Source organism: Dendronephthya gigantea, unplaced genomic scaffold (assembly GCF_004324835.1).
Source record: "Dendronephthya gigantea isolate DGI-Jeju-01 unplaced genomic scaffold, DenGig_1.0 000094F, whole genome shotgun sequence".
NCBI lineage: Eukaryota > Metazoa > Cnidaria > Anthozoa > Malacalcyonacea > Nephtheidae > Dendronephthya > Dendronephthya gigantea.
In genome coordinates, this window is record NW_021163104.1 from 402,937 (window position 1) to 415,580 (window position 12,644).

At 36.6% G+C, this 12,644-nt stretch overlaps 1 protein-coding gene and 1 pseudogene across 1 annotated transcript; one reads left to right on the top strand and one right to left on the bottom strand.

Annotated features, from left to right (window-relative positions):
• Positions 1 to 2,064: 2,064 nt before the first annotated feature.
• LOC114533724 lies at positions 2,065 to 4,245 on the bottom strand (annotated as a pseudogene).
• Positions 4,246 to 7,464: 3,219 nt separating this feature from the next.
• LOC114533706 (collagen triple helix repeat-containing protein 1-like) lies at positions 7,465 to 10,689 on the top strand. Its single transcript, XM_028555303.1, has 3 exons — positions 7,465 to 7,571; positions 9,153 to 9,278; positions 10,265 to 10,689. Exons 1-3 carry the CDS (start codon positions 7,530 to 7,532, stop codon positions 10,619 to 10,621), a joined length of 525 nt encoding a protein of 174 aa, XP_028411104.1. The 5' UTR covers positions 7,465 to 7,529; the 3' UTR covers positions 10,622 to 10,689.
• The last annotated feature ends 1,955 nt before the right edge of the window (positions 10,690 to 12,644 follow it).

The following is a 12,644-nucleotide window of genomic DNA, read 5'->3' on the forward strand; positions in this document are numbered from 1 at the left end:
AAATGAAGATTCTCTAGCAGTACAACTTCGCATCAAATATGGCAACTGCCTAAAATAAAACACTTTTCGACGTTTCAAGTTTGAAAGTGACTTAGACTGTATAGTAAAGTAATGCGGGACGCAATATTGTGGCATTTATTCAAGAAACACGACCGGTGGAAAACGTCTCATTTTGCCCCAATCCGGTAAAATGAGACAAGCAATAAATATACAGAAATTTTTAATAATTTGAAAGTATTTTAATTGTAGGATAAAAGTAAGGTTAAAAATACATTGGAACTAAATAGTTTCATCAGCAGTCATAGCAAATATCACATATTACAATTCTGGTGGCACAGAACACCAACAAATGAATCTTCATGTAGCCATTTTTTTTTAAAACCGAACCCAATTCTCTCCAGGCAATGACTGAGACCAAATCATCACATATAGGACATTGTGAATTTTTGACAATAGCCATGCGAATAACATTTTCGGTTTCTAAAAAGTTCTTATTCTAAAGTATCAGAAGCTTTGGCTCTCGTGAATGTATTAGAATATCCGGCAATGTGCATACCCAAATTACATGGCCCAAATTTTTAGTAAGCATAAATATAATATAAAACACTAGTGGTGTCCGGATCCTTGCATCTTTGGCAATCAAACCATTCCTACCTTCCTAGTACCTACGCCCCTTGTGAATTACTTATACGACATATGAAAACTTTTAGGAACTAGTTTGGTTTAGTAATACATCCGCCATAATCTTAGCGAATTTGTATTTACGAAATCGATCTGACAAATTGTAAAATAACATAAATATTTATCTGCAGACCATTGATCTGAATGATCTCGAAAGAAAGTCATCAATACTACTTCAGAATTATGCCTGTACACCCTCTTTTAAAAAAAAATTGGAAAATTAGTGGTAAATTAGCTGAAGAATATCAAGCAGATTTGGACAGCCACGAGACAATGCAAATTTCGATCAAGCAGGGAAATGTTATGAAGCATGAAGTGATGTGGCAGAAGCTTTACGACACTGTGAATAGTCGAGAGGTGAAAGTTGAACATCCTATAGTGGAAGCAGTCAAAAGCTGTAAAAGAAGAAGTTTGTTTTTGATTGGAATGGTCGTCAATACTTCAGAAATCACCTCAAGTTTTGATGATGATACAGAGATTGGTGGTAAGTGAAATTTTAATCTGATGAAAAGGCTCCATTATCGTGGCCTACTCAGCCACTAAGTAGTGGTTGCTGGACGAAAGTGTTGACTAGAGGTATAGTATAAATTTCGAGGTGACTATTGATTTCCCTGAATTCTGATTGCTCAAGATTCACTGTCTGCGAAACGATCGTCATTGCATGGTCGGTAACTATAGCTTTTTGTTGTTGAATTTCAAATAAGAAATTTGAAGTGAATTATAAATTTTTTATGAAATTCTGTTGATTATAATTATATTTGTAAAAACCTCGAAATTTATACTAAAGCAATTAGTCGCCTCAGGCTCGGTGATTACAAGCCTATATTCACCTCGCCTTCGGCGCGAGCTAAGACGGATGCACTATCTGTATAAGGGATAAACATATGGGATGAAAACGACATGCACATACTGTATATTTAGACATTTCAAAATTGTTGCCATTTTTAGGGGATTTAGTAGGTGGCCATCCGATAACATTGTCATTGAACAGCGATGGCTCTAGCGAGACAAAACAACACAGACAGTACACCATACCAGGTGGGACAACACTTGCGTATTCCTGTTATGAAATTAAGATCGGAAATGACGGTGCTCTGAGCTTGCAGCTCGGTGAATGCTAATGTTTTTCTTTGATGCGAATGAAAAAGACACGCGTTGCATAAAAAAATTTCGGTCCGATAAGGTCCAGAGGATAATTTTCCTACCTGGGAGGCAGCCTTTTTCATACGCCCTTGGATTTCATGGGACACGTGATAGATTATCGGTGCATGCATAGTCAGTGGTGACAGGTTATTTCTTATATACTCTGCATGATATACGTCCTATAATTCCCCATCTCATCCCATAAAAAAATCTCAAAAAGTTTATCTTATTTACGATAAACTAATTAACTCGCATTGCGCAATGCGCAAGCGAGTTCTTAAAATGGGAAGCGTTTCGGTTGGTCTTGGTGTTGAATATCACCTAAACAAATCAAAAATACAGGATACTATAAAGTACAAGATACTATAAAGCTTACATGTACACAATTATGTGATAAAAGCAAACCAATTAAGTACTAACCTGAAGGAAACAACTCAGTTAGTTTTCTTTTCCTTTGTGTTTGATTTCTGATAGCTTCCTCCTTACTCCTGCGCTGAGAAAACTGGCTGGTCAGTGAACCAGGTTCCTTAGCTTTGTATGTTTCATACGTCTTTTTTAAATCTTCCTTGTTGCATTTGTACAGAAGTTCATGACACATTTCATCTATATAACCTTGAGGAGATGTTATAATAACATTAGTATTAATTTATGGATTCATACCATTTTACACATTTGTTTATACATACTGTATGATGCTGGAACAGAAATTTCCCTGACCATTTCTTCACCTATATATATTTTGGGTAGGTGACCCTTATATATGGAATGCCTTTCTTGGACATCTTTGTCACCCTATGGGTATTTTCATTGAAGTGTAAACATGCTAGAATGTGCCTAGGTGTAAAAAAATTCACATAAGTTCCAATATTTCTATCCAGTATTACTATTATTGTATACAGTCTGCTCACTTTAAGCACAGATTGTGTACTAACCTGCAGTATGTCCCTAACCAAGAAAAGTGAATCATTTTAGGATGCCAATGGTTTAACACAGAATGAAAACCCTCTAAAGAGCTAGTTTGGACAACAGGTGAAAGCTTTTTGATATCTTTGACTAAGGTTTTCTTTGTCAGAATATTTTTGAGCTTCTGGTATGGTTTCGATCCTATGAAAGATAAAAAACAATGAGATGTTGAAAATCACCTTTCACATGCAATCTAGGAATGTGCCATTTCTACCACGTACCAATTTTAATCCACTTCTTAGTTTCGGTAATTTCACCAGGATTACATTTGTCATACAATGCATTTGGAAGTCCTTCATGCTCATTGTTGACATGCCTCATGAAAGACAACCACTTTGCTTCTATAAGGGAAGCAAAACCAGGCTTGGTTGATACAGCACACCAATATATGTGGTTTCTGATGGATTTCACCCATTCTTTTAGTATCTCGCAGCCTTTCTCTTTGCTTGCCTTTAGCACTTTCTTCACAGTTGACTTCGCCTGGTGCCAAATATCATAGTAGTGTGTGGTATCCTTTTGTGTGGATCGAATCCATTTTCCAATACCGCGGTGACGATCAGACACGAATGTCTTAATTGGAAGCTCCTCCTTGACTATTATCGCGTCAAATGAACGCTTGGCACCTTCCAACTCCATTTTATTACTACTCCCAACTTCATTGGCCTGTAAGAATAAGGTAATACAGTAGTAGAACGGGTGCACCCTTAAACCATTTCTAGACTTCGCCTGGTGCGCAGCGGTAAAAATATGCCTGAAGTTAAAGGAAATTAAAATACCTGAAGTAGTTCGAAGTGTACAAGTTTTGTCAGGTTACAATTCAACATTCAATAACACCCATACTTTGCGCTGTGTCCCATGCTATCGAATCTACCATCTCCAGCCCAAACGCTATCTTTTATACCCTTCAGTTGACCGATTAATACAGCCCGAGATTTCTCCCAGTATTGCAGTATTAATGGAAACAAAAATTTCTTCTGACGGTAGAAAAAAGTCCTAGCACAGTACATTTTAAGGCCCATATGCCTAAATAACAGCAGAACCTTACTAATTGAGGATCCAGACATCAGGATCGCAAAACTCATTAAAATATTACCAGCAGGATACTTTCCCAGGACCAACGGTTGACTCCTCCACGTATAACCTTTGCATGATTTGCATGTTTGTTCCACTATTGCCATTGATCCATGCATTTTGACATTAACACTTGGTGATTGTGCCTTGCATTCAAAACAGAACAATGAGAACAGTGAAACCAACATACTGTAGAACACAATAAATTTTGGTTCACTATCAGCCGATCTAAAATAAAAGATAAATTATTTTTAAGAGTTCCGGAGAATAACGCTTGTTGCAATATGTTTAAACGAAAAAAGACCTACCTCAATCGGGCGATGTATTTTTATCTTCCGTTTCGCCAAGCTCGTCATCATCTGATGCGTTAGCTACTTCGTCCTCCATGTTCGCGTTCCAGTCTGGATCTTTTGTTTCCCGTCTTAAATCATCATCCGAACTATCCCCATTAATTCATCATCGAAATGACATGCTTCGTCTAAAACACCAATATCATTTTCGTGTTCTGCTTCATCAGTGCTGCTTTCTTCAGAGGACAAATCTTTTCGCATATTTTCAACTAACTAAAACGATAAACACAACAAATCAGTGAAATGATCAATCACATCCAGGTGGCCAAAACGCAATGTTTTTACGAGATAAAATGGTGCTGTGTTATAGCTAATATATAAGTAATTGGTTACAACAAACCTTTTGGAGGTTTATATTCTCTTTTCGCAACTTCAAATTACGCTTCTTTTGCTTCGATCGCAACTTCTGAAGCTTTTCAATTCTCTCCTGTTTTACGCTACAATTCACACACAGAGATTCATGACCCGTCTCTGAGTTGTCACCCTCTGCTTCCCCCTCCGTTTTCTGCATAAGCTCCTCCATGCTCACGTTTAACATTTCTGCCTGATCGGGACTTGCCTCGTCACTTATTTTGTGGGCCGATGACACTACTTCCGGACTGGATAATTCGCCTGCGCAACTTGTCGATGGAGATAGCTGATCCCGTAAATCTGCAAGATTCACAATTATTTTCAATTCAAATTGCAAAAAGCTTTGACCGACTATGACAAAGCAACTGTTTGGACACATATTTCATAGGCAAATGAGGAATGTTTTGCTGCATAGAATATCGCCAGACTCACCCTTCTTTTCGTACGCGATGTCGCTGGTAATTCTTCGAGAACAACCGAACTTTTGTTGGTACAGACCCTTCTAATAGATATCTGGCTTTGGTTTCAGCTCGTCCGGGACGTCAATGTGATATCGTGTTCCGAAGCAAGATTTCTCAAAGTGTGCTGAGCATATTACTGAAGAACTCGTAGGAGTAAATTCGGCCGATGTTTTCGCACGAATTTTACCCACATTTTCTTCTGTTCTTCATTTGCGGGAACTTATGCATCGATATCCCTCAACGTGATATGTATTCATGCAACTGCGCAATCCAGGAGCTCCGCAGACGCAAAATTTCCCCCTCTGCTCTTCGTGCTGGAAGCCATGCTTGTTGAATTCAAAATGCTTAGTAAATCATAACGCACTCCTTTTATAGGGCAAGATTGTACCGATTGAGTGCGAGTGCAGGTTTGAATTTTGTGACGTGAGGGAAATGCGGTAGCCAAGCCTAGATGCACTGTGTCACTGTGTCTGTCGCGCAAAGCAAGCACGCAATTCTAGCTGATGTTTTCTAAGTAGAGCCTGTAGAGGTGAGAAATACTAATCAAATTCCGGTTATTTAAGTGCAAAAACACGCAATGTGAGCATCACGAGTGATTGTGAGTGAACGCAAATAATATGATAAGTATATCGCGTTTGAGACATATTTAACCATTTAAAATTATTAAACAATAATACAAATTTTCATTCGATCTTCTATGACAACTTGCACACAATTTTTGACAATCAGCTCCTCTAGATGATTAGATCTATAGGTATATAACGTTTTATTACTGAAAATGAAGGACGACTACAAAATAACGAATTAGTGCATGATTTCGCTAATTATAATAACAAGATGCCCGCTAGGCATTAAACTCGCATTGCTTGAGTCGAGCTAGGGCTATGACAAAAAAGATCGACGTTTACTCAGGCGTGTGTTTGGGCTTGCCATGGTTGTTCAGCTATGCAACGGAACGGGCGTGAAAATGGGGAGAGCATTAGATAAATTTAATTGCGCTGTGAAGTTAGTCTTGTTGCACAGTGGAGTTAGTCTTGTTCAAATATTCGTAGCACGTCATGGCACAGTTCATTGACTACGTTGTTGTATTGTTTTCAATTGATAGTACTAGTGAGAACTCGTGAGATTGATTTGAGATTGTATTCAGTTTGATCAGAGAATTCATAGCGATATTAAACAACTTTGGTTCAACATGAAGTTGAAAAGCATGAGAGCAACAAAACACCCCATTTCGAAAACGCTCGGCATCTTTCAGTGTAGGGCTACTGTGCAGTGTTCGGCGGGTGCAGCCAGTTGTGTGTAAGGTGAGCGTTAAGATAAATATGGCACTTGGAAGCCACATTTCGAAATATCTTGAATCTTTATCGTCTTTTGTCCACAAGAAAACGATGAACGTCATGAACGAATGCGGAATGCACTCATGCAGCAGTGCAGCATCACCCAGCATGCACGTTAGCTTAGCAAACACGTCTGCGTAGCTCGTGGCTTGCAGGTCAGCGCACCTTATCGCACCTTGCGGGTCGCGAAATTCTCGACCATAAAAATATTAAAGTGTATATGAAATGAAAATTTCGATATCGGGTTTTTTGCATTTTCTTAAAATTTCGTCTTTTCCGATCATAAATATACCAACTTTGTCGAAAAATTCGAACTAGAAGTTTGTGAAATTTACGATTAAAGTTCGATTTTGAGACTATTTACTGGCGAAATTCCTAACATTCCATCGCGCGGCCAATGACGTAGGCAGTGTGACACAGCTCGATCTTTTGATATGTATTACTACGATGTTATATAGTTGTGTCTATGTAGAATTGGGGTTCCGGAGCGATTTTGACGAATCTGCTTTTTGTAGTCACGAATTTTAATTTATTGACAGAATATAATAACAACACGAAGAATCGTAGCAGCCTAAAATACACTTTTTATGCCGCGAGAGACTAGCTATATTGCCTATATACCGCATCTTGAGGTTTCAGACGTACCGCATACATACCGCATATTATGTAAAAGTGATATCAACTATTGTAAACAATGTAGAGTAGTAACTAATACTAGAAAATTGCATTCCTAAAATTAATACGAAATATCTACATTAGGACTGATTATATAGGCTATCTATCTACATATTACTGACATCATACCATATTGACATTACACCGCATAAGCGTGCATGGTATACGACAATTAATGTTATGGAATTTGTAGCTGCTTAGACGCGCCGTAGTATCTCTATGGCGACATGGCGTATTCGAGCTGTTACGGTATTAAAATCTAGATTGGGTATAGGCTTGGCGATCGTACAATTCTTTTGTTGGAAGGAATGGGAAAAATGTTATTGAAGTGTAGGTGAAACAGTTGCGCGGTGTCTCTGACTTCAGGTGAAATTTGTAAGTTGCGAATCTGAAACCGGAGCCGACTGCTCTAATTAATTAATCCCTGATTAGTCGAATCTTTGACGCACCGGTAAACCGCACAGCTTCATTTGACGTCAAGCTTTTGTTGAAGAAACATGTTTTTCTGTTTGATTCTGGTTTTCATCTCCATATTTACGGTACGTATACCAATAATTTGCGCATTTTAACTATTTTATTCTCGTATAACCAGGGAGTAGCCAGGCAGCGTTTTCAAACAATTTAGCATCAAATGCGGTATAACAACTGCCTAAAATAGACAAAACACTTCTCAACGTTTCGACCTGATCGAGGGGCTTCGTCAGGAGAGTTTGTATGATAAACCTCCTAACGAAGGCCCTCAGGTCGAAACGTCGAGAAGTGTTTTGTCTATTTTAGGCAGTTGTTGTACCACATTTGATGTTTATAAGTTGTTTTATTCTCGTACATATTTTATTCGCGTGTGATAGGCATGGGCTTGTATTGTTTATTGCATAATTCGTACAAATCCTACATGACATGTATGCATTACCTTTTTATATTCTAATCAATCCTAAGTGATTTGAATCAGAACACTATGAATTGTATATGTAAGGGACCGATGTAATTGGCAAAAGCTGTAGCGGTTCCATTTATGTTCTTCGTATGTTTAATATACATCTAGCATGTTTTTTAAATAAAAAAATAAATAAATAAATAAAAATTATAGCACTATTAACCTCAATTTCGATATAATGACTAGGTTTTCTTAATTTCTTGCTTGATGAAAAATAAAACGAAAACAAATCTGCCCGGGCGTAGTTCAGAACATCGACTATCAATCCTTCGACAGGTCTTTAAAAGTTTATAAATTTCGTTCGATCACTGAAACCCTATCCATGAATCTGTCGCGTGTTTGACGTCAGGAATGAAACTTATGAAATGAAAATATCAATTGGGGGCCCCAGTTATATATGGTCAGTCAACTCGCGTGTGATAGGCATGGGCTTGTATTGTTTATTGCATAATTCGTACAAATCCTGCATGACATGTGTGGAATTACCTTTTTATATTCTAATCAATCCTAAGTGATTTGAATCAGAATACTATGAATTGTATATGCAAAGGACCAATGCAATTGGCAAAAGCTGTAGCGGTTTCATTTATGTTCTTGGTGTGTTTAATACATCTAGCATTTTTTTATTTGCAAAGTTAAATAAATGAATAAATAAAAATTATAGCACTATTAAACTCAATTTCGATATAATGACTAGGTTTTCTTAATTTCTTGGTTGATCAAAAATGAAACGAAAACAAGTCTGCCCGGGCGTAGTTCAGAACATCGACTATCAATCCTTCGACAGGTCTTAGTAAAAAGTATATAAATTTCGCTCGATCACTGAAACCCTATCCATGAATCTGTCGCGTGTTTGACGTCAGAAAAATTATGAAATGTCAATTGCATTTGGGGGCGACAGGAAACCACCTTTTTGCTTCATCGCAGATTGGATTTGTAATTGGACAGTAAAAATCAAATATAATAGAGGTCTAGTACCTCTATTATGTAAAGCGCACTTTGACTTTTTATCTGTTTTATTTGAATATATAGTCATATATATATATATATATAAATATATATATATATATATATATATATACATATATATATATATATATAAATATTCGTATATTGGTCAGAAGCTAATGGTGAAAATCATGCGGACTTACCGAGTTGAAGATCTGGTGAAACCGTTTCATTATAGGGTGCTACTGCTGCAAATAGTTGCAGTTGTTCCTGTTCAGGAAACTCTCCATTTAATGGTCGATCAGCAATACGTCAATGTACCTTCTCAAAAATCAATGAAGATAAAGATGTCGGGGGAATCAGAGTAAGTCAAACATAGTTATTTAAAGTGCTACTGCAACAAAATTTTCGACCCCTTCTTTATTGGCTCAATTTAAAGTGCTCACTTTCCTGATTTCATTTCTGAAAACAGAATCAAAATGAGCTTTCTCAAAAGATTTTTATAGCTCTCCAAAGTTACGATTTTTACCACTTCCTGTGCGAACTTTTGTTTCGCTATATATATATATATATATATATTGATGACGACGTTGATGAATTTTTAATGTTAGTTACATCTGGAATTAATAAGTCGCCAGAAAATCAGATTTAAAATTAAAACGCAAAAATACCCCAACTTTCAACCTCGCGTGCTCGCTTACGCCCGCACCAAATTGTCTGAAACTTTAATAACTTATAAAACATTTTCCATATTTTAGGCCTGTAAACGTTAAACTGCATTTCAGTCACCTAATTTTGTGCGCGATCCGTATTTAAATCGACTGCTAAAACCACGTTTTATTGCTCGCAAAACACTGTTTTTTTTACAAACTTTCTGTGCAAGAGGTGTCTGCATGAAGGCCTCAAACTACCTACACATACCAAAAGATTCCCCTAACGATGCGTGCGCTAACGTCTAAAAGACATTTCCAAAGTGTAAACGTTGTTTTGATACACCCTGTTTATGCAACTCATTTCTCAGAAAATCCTTCGACTTTGGGACCCTTAAAAAAATTAACAAAATCGGTTGTCAGAGCTGCGTATTTTACATAGGTTTGTTTGCCTGTTTTGGAGAGCACTGCTCTACAAAACGATCTTTCCACTTAGAGTGACAGAGCCTGAAAATCCCCTCAGAGAGTGAATGCTTATTAATCAAGCATGTTTAACACTTTATGCTAAGGGCTTGTTTTACTTAATTCCTGTCAGAAATGTTTTTTTAACTCTCGATTATTCGCAATCCCCTTGTTGTTGAAAGATTTTCGAGTGTTTTTTTAAAAATCTGCATCATTTAGTAAAAAATCCTCTTTTTAGACGTGCGGTTTCCAAAAAATTTCTGACAACACAGCTCTGAGAGCAACATTTCAGGGAGACATTAGAATGCTTGGCTGCACTAACGGAAGATGTTGTCGACGATGGTTCATTACGTTTAATGGTCAGGAATGCAGTTCACCTGCACCTATTGATGCTGTCGTGTATGCCAACGTTGCTGTCAACCTCCACCGACCAGGGACTTTGGATGGGTTTTGTGAGAATATTCCAAAAGGAAGAGTTGTCGTTGGTGTTTCTGTCGGAGATTGTAAACTTAGTGCACATCCTAACGGAAACGCGTTCACTGGATGGAATTCTGTCGCACGTCTGATCATCGAAGAAGTTCCACCATTGCAATAAAACAAACAAGAAAGAATTTCGTTTTTTTACCAAACGACATATTTATTTACATTTTTAGGCGAAGCCAATCAGAATGCCTAAATTGTAATACTTCATGTAAAATGATATGCAATCTGATTGGTTACTGAAAATGTAAACAAACTTGCTGATGGTCTAAAACGAAATTCCTCCTTGTTAATCTGATCTTATATATAAGATCATTTTTGACTTTCCTTTAACTTTAACAAATATCCTGTTTTATTACTGAACAAGTACATGCATCAAGAGAGACGATTAATTTCAGTTTAAAAATAAATTCAAAGCTTTCAATAAAAATAAGGCAACCACCAATATTATATAATATCAATACCTTAATTATTTAATTATATCCAAAATTAATGCAAAATGAATCTGTTTTTTTCTTAAAAAATACATTTCATCGTAAATGTAAAACTTTGTTTTCGTTTTTCAATTAGTTTGATATCATTGTAATAAAATTATGAATTAATTATTATCGTCTAAATACCCGTTTTATGATCCTAGGCATGTATGTAGCGACTTGATTTTTCTTTGTTATAATATTTCGAATTCGCTTTTATTTTATTCAATCGCAAAATTGCTTTGACGATAAAACTTAGTGTGCAAAACGCAAAATAATACAATGGACCCCGGCCTTAAACCGCTTGTTCCAATTTCTCAGTAGCAAAGATCGTAATTTGTGGTTCTCTCATGAAAGTTGTTATAATCTATATATAGTATAATACATATATTATTTTTTTACATATCAACAGCGAGCGGAATCCTATAGCATTTCATTCTTCTTGATTATTTAACGATAATACATTTTGACTTCTCCGACGTCCATAGATTCCAAATTTTGCTTCCAGAATTTAATTTATATGCTTCTGAAAACTGAAAATTCGCGTTGGGTCGCTGAATCGCAATGTCGACTTCGGGTCCACAAAACATGTTGTGTCCTTTGCCATCAGTGAATAGATCTTAAATAATATAAAGACTGGTACCGGTGAGATCCTTATCCGCTAAGATATACATCCAATATAGATCAAGTTTAGTTCGCTTTTATACCTATTTTAGTGTATCAGAACTTGATAAAAAATGTATCTGTTGTTTGCCTAATAATATTGTTTTTTATATACAATAGATCCTCGCTAACTCGAACTCCCAAGGGGAAAGAAAAATTGGTCGAGTTAGCAATAGCGAGGGTTCAAGTTAGCCGGAGTTCCAGTCAGATTACGTTTATTATAAGTTATTAATACAGTAAGGTTTACTGTTTAGTAAGGTATAAAAATCAATCGAATCATCAAGGGAATCATGCCTACCAATATGAATTGCCACCGAGTGTGGACGACGTTTTAAAATTAAAAAAATCGAAAGAATAAAAAAGGAACCAAAAGGGCTAGATCAATAACGACCGTGGCACTACACAAAATCTTTTAAAATTTATAATCTTTTAATATTTATATATCTATATACATGCAATTATACACTGATTAAGTTGTTGTTGTTGTTTTGATAGAGATGCCAGTTTGTTGTTTTAAGGTTTGACCTGCGAAACCAATCAAAGTTCGAGTTAACCGGATATATTTGACCAAGGGAAAACAAAATTTGTTCGAATTAGCCAGGAGTTCGAGTTAAGCGATTTTGAGTTAAGCGGAGTAAATAACTATAAAGAACATTACCAAATCCAAGCGGAATTGGATTTAGTTTAAGTTAGTGAGGAGTTCGAGTTAAGCGAATTCAAGTTAGCGGGGGACTACTTTATAAAATATGATAACATTTTCGACTGCAACTGGATGGACATCATTGTCAAAATTGGACGACGGAATATTTATGTCAACATTGGTTTAAATTAGATGTTTAAAGGGCTGTTTACATGAGCCCGGTGACCCGAGATTCAACGAAGCGTGAGAGGACTTTGAGGTATTGAAAAAAGTCTTTAAGACACCAAATAGGTACATGCTATTGTTGTGGTGATAATACGACTGCCAGGATCATGTTATCTGCTCATTTCAATACCTCAAAA

Bases quoted from the DNA above. Each gene is read 5' to 3' on its own strand.
- LOC114533706 (XM_028555303.1), top strand. From the start codon at position 7,530: ATGTTTTTCTGTTTGATTCTGGTTTTCATCTCCATATTTACG. The intron at 7,572-9,152 runs GTACGTATACCA...GTTTCATTATAG, and splicing joins TTTTCATCTCCATATTTACG to GGTGCTACTGCTGCAAATAG. The intron at 9,279-10,264 runs GTAAGTCAAACA...TCCTCTTTTTAG, and splicing joins AAGATGTCGGGGGAATCAGA to ACGTGCGGTTTCCAAAAAAT.